The 20,673-nt window shown below is 44.1% G+C and overlaps 1 protein-coding gene across 6 annotated transcripts in view; it reads left to right on the top strand.

Moving 5' to 3' along the window:
- Positions 1-2,698: 2,698 nt before the first annotated feature.
- LOC139355310 (protein FAM149A-like) overlaps positions 2,699-20,673 on the top strand; it is a 65,323-nt gene continuing 47,348 nt past the window's right edge. For 2 of the 6 annotated variants that reach the window (XM_071092697.1, XM_071092694.1), the window contains exon 1: positions 2,959-3,650. In XM_071092697.1, coding sequence (XP_070948798.1) covers positions 3,079-3,650 — 572 coding nt within the window. In that variant the 5' untranslated portion in view covers positions 2,959-3,078. Of the gene's footprint in view, positions 3,651-20,673 lie in introns of all 6 variants that reach the window. The other 4 variants (XM_071092699.1, XM_071092695.1, XM_071092696.1 and 1 more) reach the window with 4 other exon arrangements.

The raw sequence follows: 20,673 nt of genomic DNA on the forward strand, positions 1-20,673 counted from the left end.
CGATCTCGGCTCACCACAACGTCTGCCTCCTGGGTTCAAGCGATTCTCCTGCCTCAGCCTCCTAAGTAGCTGGGATAACAGCACCCAGCACCACACCCAGCTAATTTTTGTATTTTTAGTAGAGACAGCATTTCTCCATGTTGGTCAGGCTAGTCTTGAACTCCTGACTTCAAGTGATCCACCCACCTCGGCCTCCCAAAGTGCTGGGATTACAGGCGTGAGCCACTGCACCCAGCCTCTCTAGCTTTATTAACAGCATCTGTCTGTATACTTTAAAAAAAAAAAAAAAGTATGTCCACAGAAGAGAAGTGGTTATTAAGGGAAACATGGAAAGATCTAGAATCAGAGAGCCCAAGACAGCGGCATGAATGCACCACTGTTCAGGAACCGTTGCTCCTGAAGAAGAAGGGTGCTTGGTTCTAATGGTTAATGCCTCCAGTATGTGAACCATGATTCCTTCCCTTTGCTTTGATTCCACGCTCACCTAACAATCATTGGAATTAATTTGGTCCTAAAGGGATTCCTCTTATGGGGAAAGAGCAGAGGATGCAACACGGCATCAGTGCTTTATGAGTCAGGTTAGTGGGGCTCCACACTGAGAGACACTGGTCAGCTGTGAAGGTGCTGGGCCAATCAGATTTCTGGGTCTGAAATATCAGGAATCCTGAGTTCTGGCAGCAAACAAGTGCTACCCCCAAGGATCTAGGTGAGCTGACTCAAGCTTTGCTCCACAGTGGCCCTCCCTTGCTGTTATTTCAAGTTACATATGTTCAGATTCAATGGAATGACTAGCAGCTTACTCACCGAAAGCACATACTCTAGAAATGACTTCTATTTGCATTGAAAGTGACCTGATATAATAAGGATTTAATTACTCCATGAATCAGAATAAGATCCTTATATGATAAATAAAAAATCTGGGGGAAACTGCCTTGCAGTCCTGAATGAGTGCTGTATGAAAACAGTCCAGTGTTTGGATGGAACGTCCAGACTTCCGAGGCTACCTGGTGAGTTGCTGCATAAGAGGAACAAGAGAGCACGAGAAAAGTTCATGGTTCAACAGCAGCCTGTTGCTGGTGTCTCTGCATTGTGATGGAGTTGGCACTGCTTCCCTGGTTTGCCCCCAGCCCTCTCCCTCTTGTTACCATTGCTGCTCTCAGAGATGTCCGTTCTTAATTCCCTCTTTCTCTCATTTTGATTCTTCACTGTGTACTGGTGCTTCACACGCTGACGACTGCGTGATCTCGCCTCTCTGAACATCCAAGGCCCTTTAAAATCTGACGCTAGTCACCCATGTCTCTTACTTCCCTTAGGCATACAAATGCTCTGCTGTCCCCAAGCGAATGTTGACCACGATGGCTGCCATCACCTGTGCTTGTTTTCTAGGGCACTCACCAGACACTTGGCATATGACGTGAAGCGGATTATTCCATGCTCTGGGAAGAGAACTGCTCTTTGCACGTCTGTGCTTAATGCAATCTTGAAGCAGACAAGTGCCCGGTACATGTTTGTTGGTGGCAGTTAGATGTGGAAAAGGGATCGTGACCGGACATCACGAGCAGAAGACTGGTTAACTGCCTCCAAATAACGCAAAACTTAGCATTACTACAGAAGTTTACCGTGGCTCAGACTCCAGTTTGATAGCTTACAAAAGATTCAAGTATATAAGGATGAATGTCAGTTTATTCACTGCCAGACTTAATTCATCTCTTTTCCCTACCCCAAATCAGGAAATGTATCTCCTGAGATCCTCCCCTGAATATTAATGGACAAACTCCGTCAATATCTCATTACTATTTTTTTTTGACACAGGGTCTCACTCTACCTCCCAGGCTGGAATGCAGTGGTGCGATCACAGCTCACTCCAGGCCCAAGTGATCACTCAGCCTCCTGAGTATCTGACTACAGGCATGCACCACCACGCCCGGCTTTTTTTTTTTTTTTTTTTTTTTAATATTTGTAGAGATGGGGTCTCCCTATATTGTTGCCCAGGCTGGTCCGGAACTCCTGGGCTCAAGCAATCTTCCCACCTCCCAATCCCGGTGCTGGGATTACAGTATGAGCCACCTCGCCTGGCTGCAGTATCTTATTTTTTACTCTGTTCAACACTGACCCCACACCCCTTTGGATGCTCGCACCCATACACTCTACCTTTCACATATGATTTTCAGATTAAGTAAAATACAATTTATTCTACTTAATAAAAAACATTGCCTTCCGTATCTGTCTTTGAATTTGTAGTCGTTCCGATTATAATTTGAGTTCTCAAACATTTGAGTTACACAGTCTCTTGGTTCACTCCGACAGGTGTTTAAATAGGCGTGCGTGGGTCTTACTACTTTAGCTCTCAGAGCCAGTCTTGTTTGCAGGTTCGTGGGTGGCGCACCTCGCTGTCGCTCCCACCCCACCCTTTGAGCAGCACCCTGGGGTAGGGAGGTGGGCGCTGCTGTTTCAAGCTCATTCGCCCAAGTACACCTTTCTACCTACCTTCCCTATCATCAGAGAGGTGACCTGACCTCAGCACGTGCGAGCTTGTCAGGTTGGGTAAGTTCCAGAACCTTTTGGAGCCAGGATTCTCGGATGGGATCTGCGAGGCTCCAAGCGCAGGGGAAATGGGGGCGTGTTCCTTTAAGGCGGAACCAGGCGAGGAGTGGGGCGTCCCCCGCGGGCACAGCCCGAGCCGCACCTGGGGCCCAATTAGCCTGGAGCGCGGCGGGGTGTGTTGAACGTAGCAACCGCGGGCGCGGCGGGCGGCGGGCGGCGGGCGGCGGCCGCGCCTCCCGGGGCTCCTGGCCCTTCGGCCTTCGGGGGTCTCGCGGCGCTGGGACGAGGCGGGGCTGCTCCCCGCAGCCGGGGCGCTCGGCGGGCGGACCCGGACCCGGACCGGCGAAGGGCGACCCCAGCGGCGCGGAGCTGAGCGCCCTGGGCGGTTCCTCGGGGAGGAGACGGAGGCAGGGGCCTCCTGGGCTCCGGGTGCGGGGACCCCAGGCTCCTCGCCCCCGCCCGGGCCGCCTCGGCCGGATCCCCGCGGTCTGGACTCTCGGGCGGCGGCGAGGACGGCGTGTCCACTGTCGAGGCATGAAGGCTGCTGTGCTGGACCTTGGGTCTCTCTTGGCCAAACTCTTCGAGACCTCGACGGCGCCCCCCGCAGGCCCCTCCTCCAGACCCTCGGGAGGTGCTGCCGCTGCAAGGTCGGGGGGCTCCAGGGCGGGCACCCCGCTGGGCACCGCCCCGACCCCGACGCTCCTCCGCGCCCTTGCTCCGGACTCCCCCTCGGCCTCGCGGCGGGCGCCCGCCCCGCTGCTCCCCGCCTCCTACTCCCGGGGCTCCACCGCCAGCCGCGCCGCGGGAGCAGTGGGGACCCTGCTCTCGTGGCCCAGTAGCCCCAGAGCGGCTAAAGCCCTGCCCCAGCCCCCCACTCCCTCCGGCGGGGGCTGCTCCCCTGCACGCCTGGTGGTCCCAGCGCGGCCGACCCCGGGCCCCGGCGGGGCCTGGGCCGCGCTCCCGCGGAACCCGCGCCAGTTTGGCCCCGGAGAGCGAGAGCCCGGCGCCTACGTGGCCCCCGGGGCTGGCCCCAGAACCCTGTTCCTTACCCTGCCCGACATCGGCGAGGAGGGGGCCTCGGACGGCGACTCCGGGGATGGCGAAGCGTGAGTAGCAGCGTGGTCCGGGCGCGCGTATACCTTTTGCTGGGACCCCTGACCCCTTCGCCTGCCGCACTCACCTTCGCAGGTACACTTTAGGAAATGAAATATTTGTAGTAACTTCCATAACCCCCACGCACCCTCCTTGCACGTTTCCTGGATCCTTACTCCTTGGCTTTGCGGGCTTTCAGACATAAGCTGTAACATGCTTTGTCCAACTTTCTGAGAATGAATCCTAAGGCGGCTTGAAGGAAGGGACAGAATTTTGTTTCTCTTCTACCAGAAGCATTGCTACTTAGAGCGTTTGTGTGGTTTTCTTGAGGACTTTTTGAAGTCCCTTTGTCTCAGAATATAGTAGGTATGCAGGGAGACAGAATACACACATCTGCAGCAAGTATTTTAAGAAATGGTGAGACCTTGTGCTTTCCTGATTTCTAAGGACCAGCCCCTAGTCTTATCCCAAGTGGGATGGGTCTCCTTTGTGTGACATCTACTTAATTTATACATGCATAACACCATCTGACACAAATGGAATTGTAATGGCCAGGACATGTCTGATTATTACCTTAGAGCTCCTGAGAACTTGCCACAGTGCTCTGAGTTACTGCGGAAACGTTGACTTCATGGGAACATTTTCACTGGGAATCGGAAGCCACTTCCCTAAACACACACACACCCACACAACACCCCTTTCACTTCCGAGAGTCGTGATAAAAACATTGCTCTTTTAAAATGTGTTTTAGAACTAAGATGAGTTTTAATTTTTAGAGAGTGGAGCATATTGTTATTCTTGAGTGGGTAAATTTTCATCCTGAACGCTGCAAAGAAATAGTGAAATGGTCAAAGGCAAATGAGCCAATTCACAGACTGGGGTTTCTGCGTTGTAATCTAGTGAGGCCATTCCCTACTCCCTTCAAAAAATCCTGAGTAAATTTTGCATTCATACTGATCCTGACTCATTCACAATTTAAATAATTACAATTTCACGAAATTGCATGATATTCATGTCAATATGAAAATAAGCAAAGGCTGGGCGTGGTGGCTCACGCCTGTAATCCCGGCACTTTGGGAGGCCAAGGCGGGTGGATCACGAGGTCAGGAGATCGAGACCATCCTGGCTAACACGGTGAAACCCTGTCTCTACTAAAAATACAAAAAATTAGCTGGGCGTGGTGATGGGCGCCTGTAGTCCCAGCTACTCGGGAGGCTGAGGCAGGAGAATGGCGTGAACCCGGGAGGCGGAGCTTGCAGTGAGCCGAGATCGCGCCACTGCACTCCAGCCTGGGCAACAGAGCGAGACTCCGTCTCAAAAAAGAGAACAAGCAGTTAAGCAAAAGGTTGTTCCCACTCATTAAAAAATACTATATTATGACATGTTTATCGACTGATAGTTTTCCCTAAAACTATCAGTTAATTGCTTTTGGAAAACTCACTGGAATACGTATACCTGAGGAATTAGACCATTGTTATTGGCAACTGGTCCTTAACATTTATGCAATTAATGTTTTATGAGCAAACAGATCTACACACTGACCTTAAACGCTAGTCTTAGTGCTTTTAACAGATAGGCACTGAAATATGCAGCATGGCCAGTGAAAGAACTGGTATTAGTTTCAATTCTTGAACATATTAGCTCATGTTTATATTGTGCAAATATTTGCCACAGACACTTTTTGAATATCACTGCATTTGACATTATTTACATGAGATTATTCTGAATTAACAAATGCATTCAGTTTTACAGACAGTGAAGAAATTGAATTTTTAAATTATTATTTTTTGAGATGAGGTCTCCCTCTGTCACCCAGGTTGGAGTGCAGTGGTATGATCACTGTTCACTGCAGCCTCAACCTCCCAGGCTCAAGCGATCTGATTCTCCTGTCTCAGACTCTTGAGTAGCTGGGACCACAGGTGTGAGCTGCTAGGCCTGGACAATTTTAATCCGTGGAGTCTCCCTGTGTTGCCCAGGCTGGTCTTGAACTCCTGGCCTCAAGCAATCTTCCCACCTAGGCACAACTGGGATTATAGGCATGAGCCACTGCATCTGGCCATGAAATTGGATTTTAGGTAAGTGCCATGAGAAGTAATATACACGGCTAGGTGCTTTGCAGAATCCTCCTGAGTTTGTGTGCTCCTGCTGACTGCAGCCGCAGGTAAAGGCACACGCAGGCAGGAAGCAGACTGGCCTGTGAGCACATACCATTTTTCCTTTCAGATCCACGGCTACTCACGTTCCCTTCCTCTCATCATACCCCACTCATTTTTCAATCACTAAAACATAAGAGACGAAGGGGAAGGAAGAAAGTATTAAGGTCACTTTTCTTTCAATACTACAGACTGCACCTTGAAGGCTTTTTTTCCCCTCCTGGATTTCTGCAGTGGTGATTTATAACACCGAATAAACAAACCTAACACAATGAATTTAAATTTGCTCCTACCATCTCATCTGTCACTTGGCAGATAGCTGCTGCTGTTAGCCTGCGTGGTTAGTATTAAAATCAAGAATTTAAATTTCAAAAGCCTGGGAACATGGAAAGGGAGAAATGGATAATGTCAGAGAAAAAGAAAAAGAGTGATGAGAGAGAATGTGAACACATATAAAGGAAACATAAACCTATCTGTAAGAAATGTGGATCTAATTTTAAGGCTGTGGCACTGAATTCGAAAGGAAAGCCCTACTAACAGTTTATACTTTTTTTGACAATAATGCATACATTTTACATTTGCCTGATTCTGTACTTGGCTTAAAAAAAAAAAAAAAAAAAACTCAAAGTAGTGAAATTAACTTGAGTAGGAAAATATGCAAACTCTCCTGCAATTAGAGGCTTTTTTCCCCAAACAAAGATGCTGAATAGCAGCAGGGGTTTTTAAGTGAAAGGCTCATGGAACGGAGGCTGCCCCTTTCACTCCACAGGACATACTGGCTGCACATCTGAGCCAGAGGATACTGAACTGTCTTTCTTCACCTCACTGTCCTGCATCCCTAGATGTGTGATCCAACACCTTTGATCTTCACCTTGGCTTCCCTGTGCATTTCATGTATATATTACACCTCAGTGTTTTTCGGTCTCACTCACCCCTCGTCACTACCTCTTTTTACACTTCTGGTTTGAACCACACAATACACCTTGTAAAGGTCTTGTTCTCTCATTTGTTCTGCAAATCTAAGAATTCCTAGCAATACGTAAGGTGGATAGATTGATAATTGCTGTGTATGAATGTTGGTAGAGTGTAAACTTCTAGTCAGGAAGTATTTATAGCTTGTATAAGTCATAGTTATTAGCAAGCATATACTCTTTTTTTTTTGAGTGATTGAGTTCCATTGTTAAAATAATATTACTGTGGATACATTGCAGTGGCTGCTTGAATGGCTTGTCAGCATGGCTGGCAGTAAAGTGACTGGAGGGACTCATCTTGATTCCTCTGACACTGAGGCAGCCTCGAATGTGATGAAGCCTGTAGACCCAGAGACCAGACAAGGTGGATTCCACCTCAAACCAATTGCTAGCTGAGTAATTCTGGGCGGGTTTTTCATTTTTCCCTAGCTGTACTTTTTCTTTCATGATAATATGGAGGCGATAATACTTTCTGTATCAAGGTACTCCAGAAATTAATTGAAATAATATATTAAGTAACATATGGAGAAATGCTAAAAAAAAAAAAAGTGTTATCTATGATTACTACCTGCTTCTTGGCACAGAAATGAAAATTGAGAGCCATGTTTTATTGAAAGAAACATTCTAGGTGAAGGAAAGACTGAGAGAGAAAAATGATTCATTATATTTACCATGTGACTGTAATAAATGGCATCTTTTAGTTCAGTTATTTGGGAGAATAAATTATCGTACATGCCAATCTTTCATCATTACCTTCCCTGCATGACTTACAGAAGATAAGAGTTAGTTTAATTAACATTGCCACTGAACGCTGTGTAACACCCAGAAGGAAATGCATTTACCACTCTGGGATCAAACTTCTAATCTGCAGAATAATCAGTAGCATCACAAATCGTACATTTGGGTAGCCCTTGTCTTTTCCTCCACTGAAACCCTGTGATTTATATTCACATCTTACATCCGTTATCAGACTATAAACTCTTTGTCCTGTGACACTTAAGGGAACGCATGCCCATGAAGGACATTTAGCAAATATTTATTGAATGGATGAAGAAAATATTTTCTTCCTTATATACCCACTGTCTTGGGTTTCTAATCTTACAAGAACCCAGGGGCAGTTTCAATGTCTTCCTTTCAGAATAATTATTGTCTTGGGTGTCTTTGTTTCATTGTCTGGAGTTTTTCCAAAGTTGGTAATGCTTTCTGCCGGGACTTAGCCTTTCCTCAGGGATGAACAGGGAGCTCAGTGTACAATTGTCACGTGACCATTTCTTTCATTAAAAGTAATAATGAATTCAACTTGGTTTTCCATATGAAGTATTTGCTTAAACCCGAGAAAACAATTTTGTTCTGTGTTATGCAGTAGACTTTTGCTGTATATTATCCTCTTTCTCTGTTGTTATATTTCAATCTTTTTTTTTTTTTTTTTTTTTTGAGACAGAATCTCGCGCTGTCACCAGCCTGGCTGGAGTGCAGCAGCGCTATCTCAGCTCACTGTAACCTCCGCCTCCTTGGTTCAACTGATTCTCCTGCCTCAGCCTCCTGAGTAGCTGGGATATATTTACATCTTGAACATTTGAGTTAGCAGTTCTATGTTTTTTTGCTGTGCATTTAAAGAACACATTTTGAGTGTTTTCTAATTTCTTATCCAACAAGCATAGCCCTTGACTTGTGCCAAGCTCATAATGACAGTCCTGTGGAAGTTGAACGCTTCAGCGTTGCGTAATCATAACAGCTCATGTAAATTAGTATAGTTTTTAAAGCACAGATTGAAGTCAGATTGAATTTGATTCACATCTCATTTTATGATTCTTCTTAGAATGCTAACTAAGCATTCACATTGGGTACTTAACCTCTTTAAGCTTCACCTTCTCATTCATAAAATGGGAATTAATAATGCCTATTCAAAGAGATGTTGTAAGGATTAAAAGAGATTATATATACAAACTTGTTTCTGTGGTGGCTGGTACATAAGCACTCAATAAATAACTGTTACTATTACATGATACTCATTATTCTAAATATATTTTTATTTATTACCTACAGTCAGCATCTTTTGTACAAAATAGAGTTTATTGCTATGAGCTGCAGTGAAGGCTAATGTATTCATTGTCAACCTGTATTATATCTTTTCCATCTAAGATCCACATGGAGCTAGATTTTTGAGTAATCAGGGAAAGAACTGGAATGGATCTTATCAAAAAGCAGGAAAAATAAGATAAATGATCCAAGAGTGGTTTCAGACACACTGCTGTGAGCACACAGCTAAGAGAGAAAAGGAGGCCCGGAGATGATGCTGAGGGAGGGCACTGTAGGAGACCAAAGCAGTGCGAGCAAATGCATGGAGGCACAGAGTCACGTGGCACGAGGCTTTCCATTTGTTAGGAGCACAGCTTTTGTGAAAAGCGTTAAAACTAGGGAGAGCCTTGGATACTGGGCACGTTTAGTAAACACTGGAAAAGCCACGGTTTAGGTAGAGAAGTGGCAGGAGCAGGCTGCGCTTTAGAAGGGTTGAGCTGATATGCAGGGAGCTAGTAGGAGGCTCCAGGAATAAGCACCTGAGAGGTATGGAGCCTAGGAATGAACACGGTGAAAAAGATACCGAACGGACAAATCTCGCGAGACCGGCAGCACAAAGGTGAGACTGAGGAAGCCAGAGGAAGTGCTGACGATGATGTCACGTGGCCGGGAGGAGAGCGCCACTCATAAAGGGGGGACCACAGAAGATGTGGGTTTGTCACGCAGACGAGGCGTTCCCTCTGGGATACACACCTTGAGTTGAGGTCTAGGAAAACATCTAGAGAAGGGGCAGGCACGGGGCTGGACATTCATGGTGGAATGTGGCAGCAAGTTAAGGACTGGGAGTATAAACAGGCGGCTTTGCATATACAGGTGATGGTGAACACACACAGTGATCACAAACTACACAACAGATGACATCACACGCCAAGCAAGATAGGAGCGCTCCTTACTGTTGCTGCAGGTGCTTCAAGACCCTCTAAAATGAGGGGCGTCTCCTTTCTCTGCTGGAACAGTGCTTCTCAATGTGTGTGGCATTAGCTACCTGCGAGCAGTTACCAGGTGGCTACTTGTTCCCTGTCCACGAAGAGGTAAGTACAGAAAGGGAGAATAAGCATTTAGAAATTTTATAGCAATTGGCAGAGGAGCTTTATGTCTGTTGACTAATAATTAAACATTTGGATTCACATTTGTATATATTTTTTTACCATTTTTTCTATTTTTATTATATTTTAAAAGTATTTACATACAATAAATTGGAAAAATGATCCGACACTACAGATAGTTTGAAGACCACTGAGGTAGACTTTATTAAGATACCTTTAAACCACACTGAGCAAAACATTTCAGGACACCAAGAAAAAACAGCCAAACGTAACATTATCTTTTACTGTCCTTAAAATACCAGGCTAAGTAATATTCTAATAGTATCCTCTGATTGAAGATGAGATTCTTTGAATTGTTCAGACGATCTGGAGTTGAGGATGTGCCTGGTTCACAGTGTCTTTGAGCGCTGCGGTCATCGGATGCAGCCTCCAGCCAAGCACCCACTGTCTGGGAGGAGGGAGTTTCCCATTCTTATTCTTGCTTTAATCCTAGCTTGTCAGTTTTTGTTTTGTTTTGTTGTTTTAACATAAAAACCATGGGGAGTAGAGTCTATTGCTTTCCCTCAAACCTTTGGATCATTCACTGTGAGGAGGGACAAAGGAAAGTGAAAATGCTAGGGAAAAAAATACCAGTTAACATTTACAAATACCAGCCACATATCCTGCACTTACAGAGGACCTCTTCCCTCATGGGTGCAGTGCGGATATGTGTTTCATTTTACACAGTCAAACCACCTACCTTTTTGGATATGCAGAATTTTACAATTCATAGGCAAAAATTTCAAAAATTACCTTCACATTTAATGGTCTCACGAGTAGTGTTACACAGACACGTATTTAGCAGGACGTGATTTACTAGACAGCATGTACTACGTAGTACTCATCAAGCAAATGAATAAATACTATTCATTATGTATTGGAAAAAAGTTGCCCCTTTTTGAGAGGTAGAAATAATGAAGATGCCGTCTCTTGTAAAGCACAGAAATCAAATAAACGCGCCGGGCGCGGTGGCTCACGCCTGTAATCCCAGCACTTTGGGAGGCCGAGGCGGGCGGATCACAAGGTCAGGAGATCGAGACCATGGTGAAACCCCGTCTCTACTAAAAATACAAAAAAATGAGCCGGGCGCGGTGGCGGGCGCCTGTAGTTCCAGCTACTCGGGAGGCTGAGGCAGGAGAATGGCGTGAACCCGGGAGGCGGAGCTTGCAGTGAGCCAGGATAGCGCCACTGCACTCCAGCTTGGGCGACAGAGCGAGACTCCGTCTCAAAAAAAAAAAAAAGAAAAAAAAAAAAAAAAAGAAATCAAATAAACGCTTTGTCATGATTCACCATTATGGAACTTTGCAATGATTACATATCATTTAGAAGCTGGTGGTCTTTGGCAGTGACTAGAAAAACAGCCACGCTAAGACTTTCGCTTCACTTGTTTAATAAAGAGGTTATTAAGGCAAAGTTGAACTAAATGTTCTTCTCAAATGCATGTATACCTATATAATCTTCTTAGAATCATTGCTTTCTTTATAACCATAACTTGAAATTATTTTTAAATATTGTGGAACTTCTATATAATGTCAGTCATGAGGATGAGGACACAACTCACCTTGGAAGCTCCTGTTCGTATCAGGCTTTTAGTGTTAATCATTCTATTTCAGAGAATGTCACTAGTTGTATAGAAAGGCAAAGTGGGGATGTATTGTAAAATGCAACATTTAATTCAATTCCCTAATATCAGTGTGAAGACTTGGAAACCATCCCTGTACATGCAGGACTCTTCATAATCCAGTTGACCTGAGTCTCCATCAAATAAAATGAACCCCTCCCCTCAAATAGAAGTTTTGTTGCTAAATTAATGCAAATAATTGAATCCTAGGGAACTACAGTTTCAATATATGAAGTGCACTTTAAAGAAGCAGGTGATATATTCCCAAGGAAAGGTCTGCCTCAGACCTCTGTTTTACTTACTGGTTTTAACATTTTTATAAGCATGTTTCACAGATTGATGTGATCATTGGTCAACTACTTACTATTCCATAAAGCCAGGGTTCTTAGCATTTGAAGTAACAGCTGGTATTTCAGGGTCTACGAGGCACCAAATATAGCATGCATGTCTTATGGACATTATCACAAATCCCCAAAATGTACCTACAAGGCAGGAATTTTATTTTCATTTTACAGATGAAGAAATTGAGACTCAGAATAAGAAATTGTCTAATTCCACCTAGCTGCTATGTGGAAAGTATAAGATTGAATTCGTGGAAATCAATCTATATCTTCCACACATAGGTATAACCAGGTACTTTTAATGAATTAAGATAGTAATGAGGATTAAAATCTACTTCCAAAGTAATTCATGGAATTTCCACTAGAACAAAATGACTCCAAAGAATTATACTCTTTCCAATAAAAATTTAAAAATCATGTTAGTAAGGCCGGGTGTGGTGGCTTATGCCTGTAATCCCAGCACTTTGGGAGGCCAAGGCGGGCGGATCACGAGGTCAGGAGTTCGAGACCAGCCTAACCAATATGGTGAAACCTCATCTCTACTAATAAAACACAAAAATTAGCTGGGCATTGTGTTACGCACCTGTAGTCCCAGCTACTCAGGAGGCTGAGGCAGGAAAATCGCTGGAACCTGGGAGGCAGACATTGCAGTGAGCCGAGATCGCGCCACTGCACTCCAGCCTGGGTGACACAGCAAGACTCCATCTCAAAAACAAACAAACAAACAAAAACAACAACAACAACAACAAAAAACCTCACGTTAGTAATCTAAAAGTATCTCAAAATAATATTCCTATTAGTACTGATAAAGAGACCATAATAGTCCATTTCAAAGTACAGATAAATGCATTTTGTAATAAAGACATGACTTCTTAAAGCATTCATTTTGTCAACTCTCTTCCAGATTATTTTTATAATTATGTTTCTTGTAAACTATTTTGTGTGGTGATACCAAATATATTTTATTCATACTAGAAAGGCAGTAATGAGCAAGCATTGTCTTACTAGAAAAAATGGAGAAGCAACTAGAGATGGCATTGCCAGGGAAAGGCTGTTCCTGCACGTCAGCATTTTCTTAATTAGATGTTTCACTTAAGGGTTTGGAAGAAGCCTTATAATTAAATATTGACAACTGTAATCCTTGCCAGCCCTGATGTTCATGTTTATCTAGTGAGCATATTTGTTTCATATGACGTTTAACATTTTGGATCTTTTTTGACTGTTGATTTCTAACATAAATGATATAATTTTGAGGTTCTATAAGATATAGTTAAAATATATTCTAAAAATGTATTTTTAAAGATTTATTAAAGTGACCATTTAAAACTTAGTCATTAACTTCGTTTCTTTACGGTGACATTTCTTTAGTAGAGCATGTCAAAATTACATTGAGAAAATGATGGGACCCTATGGAAGATGTAAGGAGACATTGATGGCAATTGATATTCTGATGCACGTAAACGTATTATGACTGCCCTGACAGGCGCTGCGCACGTTTACCCCACCTAGCGTGGGACTAAAAACAGTGGGCGTGGCGGTGCCATCCTACACCCAGCGGCTGTCTGTCTTTGTTCTCGAGTCTGACTGTTGAAGTTCTGCTTCTGGTTCTTTTGTCTTTGTCTTGCTTTCGTGGTGAAGTTTAACCTCGGACTTGATGAATACCTTTGGCTCTTGATATAATCCTCACAGCTCCTGAGAATCTGACTCAAGCGCGCCTGTGATTTATCTTCCTGAATTCTCTGTTAACTATGTCAGCCAACCCAGATCCAGCCCCAAAAACTTACCAAGACAGTGACTTCCTGGCTGGCGCCATCCTAGGCCTGTCCGGGAGATCAGAATAGTCAATACCTGTTTTCCTTTCATTAGTTTCTCACTCATCTCAATTATGTCTTTGTATTAAGTGAGAAAATTGCTGACCAAATATAAAGATGTTATGAAGAAGTCTAAAACTGTTGGTAAAGGAAGCATAAGATGAATGTAGATGCTAGGCTGTTCTAAAAGATAACTGGCCTGCTGTCTTTAAAACTGTCAGTGTCGGTGAGGTCTGGGGAAAGGTGGAAGAATAATTTTCTTTCTACTTGAAAATAGACTAAAGAGAGGTAAGAACAATTTAAAATATGGAATTTGATTGGCTGCTAGTTTAAAAATATAGCTATAGAAGATACTTGGAAAAATTAGATTTGAATATTAAAGAGAATATTAGAGTGAGTACTAGTTTCAGGAAACTGTCATTGATTTTCTTAGATATGATAACAGTATGGGGATTATGTAGGAGAACATCCTTTTAGGAAATGTATGGTAAGGTAGGGATCAGTAGAGTGTCACGATATTTGCAACTTCCTTTCAAATAATCCAGAATAAAATACGTTTCTGGATTTAAAACAATATGGTAAAATATTAACCATGGTTGAATCCAAGTGATAGGTATTTTTTTTTTTTTTGGTATAAATCTTTCAACTCTTCTGTATTTTTAAAAATACGTTATAGTAAGAAGTTGGAAAAACTATTGTATATAAGAATCATTATTATTCTGACCTCAACAGAAATGTTAAATATTGACTTTTCATGGGAATTGTTCATAAATAATGTACATATTTAGAGGATGAACATCTAAATGATGAAACAAAAGATAAGTAAATTCTTGCCTTTGTTTTGGAGACTAGGTGGTTTCTTAACATTTGTGAACTCTAGTGTTCCAAATTTCGTATTTCCACCTTTCTTGAAAGCATGTGGTAATGGTGACTTTCTTTTATAAAATTTCAAGTCTTCAGAGAAGAATCTAAAGTTCTGAAGAAGGAAAAATGGAAATTATGATAGAGCCTAGAGGGAAAGAAATGAGTATGTTTAATTTTGTTACAAGGTAATAAGAAATAGTGGGGAAGAGAAGATGGAGGAGATACTTCTATTCATAGGCCATGCCTCTGGGTTCAAACTCTGGTCATTCTGATATACAGTCCAGTGTTAATACAAGGAACCAGGACAGCTTGAAAAGGAAATGTCACTATTACTGAGTTTTCAAAGGATGTCCAAATCTTATTTTTGCAAAACATGGCTGTTTGTATAGTTTTTTGGCAAAGTATGGTTGTTAGTTGATGTAGTTTGTATAGTTAAAAGATTTCTCTTGTCATTGCAAGTTTTCCTGTCTGTACCATTATGAGACGGGTGAATTTTCCTCTCACGGACATGTGCTGATGTTGGGAGACAGTTCTCCCTGGGCCTTTTGTTTCTGTACGTTCTTGCTGGATATGCAGAAATGCAAGGCCCTTCGTGGCTCTTTATTAGGGCCATTTTCCAGGATTGCATTTGCAGTGAGCAGCCTGAAGAGATGAGGGAGAAAGAGCACATGAGCCACCGGCCACTGTGGACCAGGGGGTTTGCAAGCTCAGTGTTTCTTGTGACGCGACCCACTGCAGGATCTAGGACCAAACGCTTGCCCTGTGGGAAGTGGGGTGCAAGGAACAGACGTGAATTCTGATACTGTGGCAACTGCTTTTGCAGCAAGTAAGAAGGTCTTTCATCTACAATTTAGGATTCTCATGTTTCCTCTAAGCATCCACCAAATTGTGACAAACTAATGTGTTAGCTTCTTAGCTGAGTAAAATGAAATCCCAGACCCTTCACAGTCCTTGACAGCCAGCACAGAATAGTTAAGCAGCAAATATTTGCGTGACAATCACTTTCTTAAAGCACACACACACTTTTTGTGCAAAGCAGTGACAGTAGCTGAAATTGCGAAACGAAATTCCATTCTAAAAATTTGCCATCTTAACTAGATAGGTAAAATTTTCTAACGTGTAAGAGAAGGGGCTACACACTCACGCAGACAATGAGCAACTTGGTAGTGGGTGACCACTTCGTTTCCAGGTCATCCACGCCCCAGGGAGGTGTATCCTTGGTCAGAAAAGGATGGACTTAGGATAAGATCCCAAGATACATCTACAGAATGATTCTGTGAGGAGGAAATTCAAAGGCACTGTTTTCCTCCAGGGTGGAGGCAGAGGGTGGGTTGGCTTCCAGTTTCTTGCCAGTTTTATAGAACACAGCATGGTGATGTGTCCACAGCCATACAGGCCAATGACTGGACTGTTGGAAATTCTTGCTGGTGGCATCTCACAAACCTTTTCCTTTCTCTCAGTACTTTTTCTCTAAGTAATGATGCAGTTCAGGCCCTCAGCTTGTTGTTTTGTGATATGTGCCAGCCACCTGCTTCTCGAACCATCTCTCTCACTGGATGAGCACAGAGCTAGGATGCCTGCTACACCCACATCCCCTGTGGAGGTCTCTTGACCATAGTCACTGCCGAGGGAAGCAGCCCTAGGAAACTCCACAAACACAGTAATGACGCTGCCCCTCCCGAGCTGATCAGAGCACGCTGGGAAGCCTGAGGAAGACTCCATCCATCAGCCAGCCAGCAATCAGTGACATGCTCCCAGGGGTGGCTCTATCCAAGCAGGGATGTCAATGTGGTGAAATGGGTTTCTCACGAGAATTTGCACACGAGGTAGAGGGAGAGTCAGCAACACAGCCTTGTTGTCAGGTTTAAGTGAGATCTTTCCCATAAGGCACTTAGCAGAGCACTTGGCTGAAATATGGGGCTTAATAACTATTGGATAATTAACACTACTATTGTGAACAGTTGAAGCTGAAGGGTACTCTGAGAGAAGGCAAAGAACAGAGAGGCCATAGGCAGGCTGGGGCCATGAATACCCAACAGTTCGAAAGGGAGGCTAGAAAGAAATATGGGGTAGAGGTGAGATGTTGAAGAAGCAACGTAGGAAGTGGAATCACATGAACGAGCATGGCACCCTGTCCGTGTGCTGCAGACTTGCACTGCCAAGAGCGCGAGGTCACAGCCTGTTCTCTGGCTGCCCGGAGGCGGATGACCTTCACAGTCCCCAGATTCTAACCCCTAAAGCCTGCCATCTCCTTCCTCCCTTATATTCCTGTTGGGGTGGCATTTCCCAGACTCCTGTGGGATCTGGACGCTTGTTTCCAATATTTGTAAATAATTTCCACAAAATGAATTCCTTTCATTGGTATCATATCACTTGCCCAGTCCATACTACTCATTACTAGGAGTACCTCGAGCAAGCCTCGCACCTTGTTACCAAAAAGGATACATTGATGGACTTGCCCTTCCCAACTCACGTCTTCCTGAGGTCCCCCTTTCTTGCTGGCTGGATAGAATTTATTCACTCAGCTTTTCTACCGTAGGATAGTGTGATGGTCAATTTTATGTGTCAACCTGACTGAGCTAAGAGACACCCGGATAGCTGATAAAACATTATTTTTGGATGTGTCTGTGGGGGTATTTCCAGAAGAGATTAGCATTTTCATCAGTAGACGCATCGGAATCTACCCTCACCAATGAGAGTAGATCTACCCTCATCTAATCCCTTAAGGGTCCAAATAGAACAAAAAGGCAGAGGAAGGGCGAATTCTCTTCTTCATGATCTCGGACATCCAACTCTCCTGCCTTCAGACCAATATCGAAGGGCCTGGTGCTTGGGTCTTTAGACTCCAGGACTCCACCCTCGAATTCTCAGGTCTTTGACTTGGGATTGGGGGGAGTCACGCCATCATCACCCCATCGACTCCCCTGGTTCTCAGGTCTTCACACTCGGGCTGGATCACACCACCGGCTTTCCTGGTTCTTCAGCTCGCAGGTGGCAGATGATGCGACTTCTCAGCCTCCGTGATTGCGTGAGCCTGTTTCCCTAATATATCTCCGGGTATATATCTCTATCTTATTGGTTCTGTTTCTCTGGAGAACCCCAATACGGGGGAAGGAAGAGACGCTTGCTCTTTACAAACGGGCAGTATGTCACAATTCTGTGGGGATTTTGAGCTAATTTTCTGCTTTGGAACCACCGAAGAGGCTTCTCGAAGAATGGAACGGCATTTTGTAACGGTAGAGCTGTCGCGCGTGCCAATTACAAGTGTTGCGGGAGGACAGTTATTTCGCAGGCAGAAGTGTGTCTGTGTGATTCTCTGAGAAGCCGTGCCTTCCCGCCAGGCAGAAGGTGCTGGAGCTGACGGCACGGGCCGACAGGAGCAACCGTACACCTCTCGCCAACTCCACCCTGAGAGGCCTCACAGTGGGTGTTTGAAATCAGCCAAGGAGGAACTCTTTTGACCCTGCATGCCCACAGAACCCCCACTCAGAGCTTCGGTTTCTTCCGGAGAGTTAGTCTACCAGCACACTGCTGCTAAGTAGTGTAAGATGTATGTTTACTTCACAGTAAACACCTTTCAATCTACTGGATTCCACAGGTAGATTGAAACAAGGGGATGCTTTTGACAAAAGGCTTTGAGATTACTGTTTCTGTCATAAGAACACTCAGAAGAGATGTCAAGAGGCTGGCCTCTCCAAAGTCACACAGTGGAAGTGTGGGTACCAGGTTCTGTCTAGTGGCTTTCAACATTTGTTTTCTGTCTTACAACATCCATCAGAGGATGACATGTACCTGCAAGAAACAGTTTCATGAGCATTTGTTAACATAATCACTGCAATTATATCCCTTACTCTTCAGACAAGCAAGAATAAGGGAATGTACGTGAAAGGGGTAGTCTGAAATATTCTGGGTGTTTTTTTTTTTTTTTTTTTTTTGAGATGGAATTACGCTTTTGTCGCCTAGGCTGGAGTGCAATGGCACGATCTCTGCTCCCTGCAATCTCTGCCTCCCAAGTTCAAGCAATTCTCCTGCCTCAGCCTCTCAAGTAGCTGGAATTACAGGCATGAGACACCACGCCCAGTAGTAGAGACAGGGTTTCACCATGTTGGCCAGGCTGGTCTCAAACTCCTGACTTCAGTTGATCCTCCCGCCTCAGCTTCCCAAAGTGCTGGAATTACAGGCATGAGCCACCATGCCCGGCCTTTTTTTTCTTTCTTTCTTTCTTTCTTTTTTGAGATGGAGTTTCTCTTTTGTTGCCCAGGCTGGAGTGCAATGGTGCAATCTCGGCTCACTGCAACCTCCACCTCCCAGGTTCAAGTGATTCTCCTGCCTCAGCCTCCCGAGTAGTTGTGACAACAGGCACACGCCAGCATGCCCCACTAATTTTTGTATTTTAGTAGAGATAGGGCTTCACCATGTTGACCAGGCTAGTCTTGAAATCCCTGCCTCAGGTGATCCAGCCACCTCTGCCTCCCAAAATTCTGAGATGACAGGCGTGAGTCACTGTGCCTGGCCAATATTCTGTTTTTTAATGCAAATCATTGATACAATTAGTCCTACATTTTTGTGGTCACAGCTTACGACTGACACTGAGGGTAAGGACCATGAGTTTAGATGATACAAGGCTGAAAGGAAATTGTGCTCTGCAGGGCCCTCCTTGCAATTGTCTGTCTTCGGGAGCCACTCAGCTAAATATTATAAAAACCAAACAAAAAGAACAGTGGAACCGTGCCTGGAATGCTTTAGCTCACGATGCTTTCTTTCCCCCTTAAAAGGACATGTATTGTATGTATTTTTGTTTATTATGGGGAAGGGCTGAGCTCTGCTTAATGGAAATATATCTGGTATATTCCAGAGCTCATGGTTTTTTGAAATTCAAGGTCCATATGAAATTCTGTTAATTTAGAATTAGAATGTTCACCTTTATTATTTAATGTACTTCAGTTGTTGGTTTGGTTAATATTCACGCTTTGAGTTTAGCATTGTGTGTCTGTGTGTGTACATATATGTATGTGTGGATGGATGGATGTCTGCATATGTGCATGTGTGTATGGTGTATGTGTCTGTATAGGGGTGTATGTGTATGTGTTTCTGCATGTGAGTGTGTGTGTGCATCTCTGTGTCTGTATGAGTGTCTGTGTATATGTGTCTGTGTTGGTGTGTGTCCATGTATGAGCCTGTATCTGTGTGTGCCTGCATCTCAGTGTGTATGAATGTGTGTCTGTGTGTGTATCTGTCACTTTGTGTCCATGTGTGTGTCTGTATGGGTGTGTGTCTGTGTGTCTGTGTATGAGTGTGTGTGTGTGTCTGTCTGTGTATGAGTGTGTGTGTCTCTGTGTGTCTGTGTATGAGTGTGTGTGTGTGTCTGTCTGTGTATGAGTGTGCATGTATGTGCCTCTGTGTGTCTGTGTATGAGTATGTATGTGTGCACGTGTGTATGTGTCTCTGTGTGTATGAGAGTGTGTGTGTGTGTGTATGTATGTGTGCTCCGAATACACTTCTAATGTGTACCTTCCTGTCCCTGTTAGGAAGCCTCTGTTTTTGCCCCACACTGACCCTGAAGGAAGGATGCTACTCCCCTTTCCCCATAGGGAATTCATGAACTGTAATTGCATTAAATCACGAGGAAAAACTGTGTATTTCACTAAAGATCCCCTTGAAAGATGAATGTGATTCATATCACACACCATACAATATCTCACTTCAAAAGTTCTCTTAATTCCGCTTCCAGCAAGGGTGGACTGGATTGTTTCAGACCAGCTACCAGCTGAAAGCAACTAGAGAAGCTGAACACCAAGTTAAAGACCTCAAAGGAGTTAGGGTGACCTACAAATAGAGCAGCGCCAGGGACTGAAACCCAGTTTTAGATCTTCTCAGTTCCGGAGTGGATTAAGGTGACCTGGGACTGCGAGAGCCCCCAGCACAGTCTGCTGTAAGAAGCAAATACAATCCTCTTTGAACTTAAGCTGCAAGCAACAACTCTATAGTGTTTACCAGATACCAGTTAAATAGAAGAAGAAAGAAATGTTAAAAATAGATGTACACATCAAGTGTTTGAATTTGCAGATGATCCCAATAAAAGGAAGCTGGTGTATCTTGTATTATATCAGAC

The sequence above is a fragment of the Macaca nemestrina genome, chromosome 3, assembly GCF_043159975.1.
Source record: "Macaca nemestrina isolate mMacNem1 chromosome 3, mMacNem.hap1, whole genome shotgun sequence".
Classification (NCBI taxonomy): Eukaryota; Metazoa; Chordata; class Mammalia; order Primates; family Cercopithecidae; genus Macaca; species Macaca nemestrina.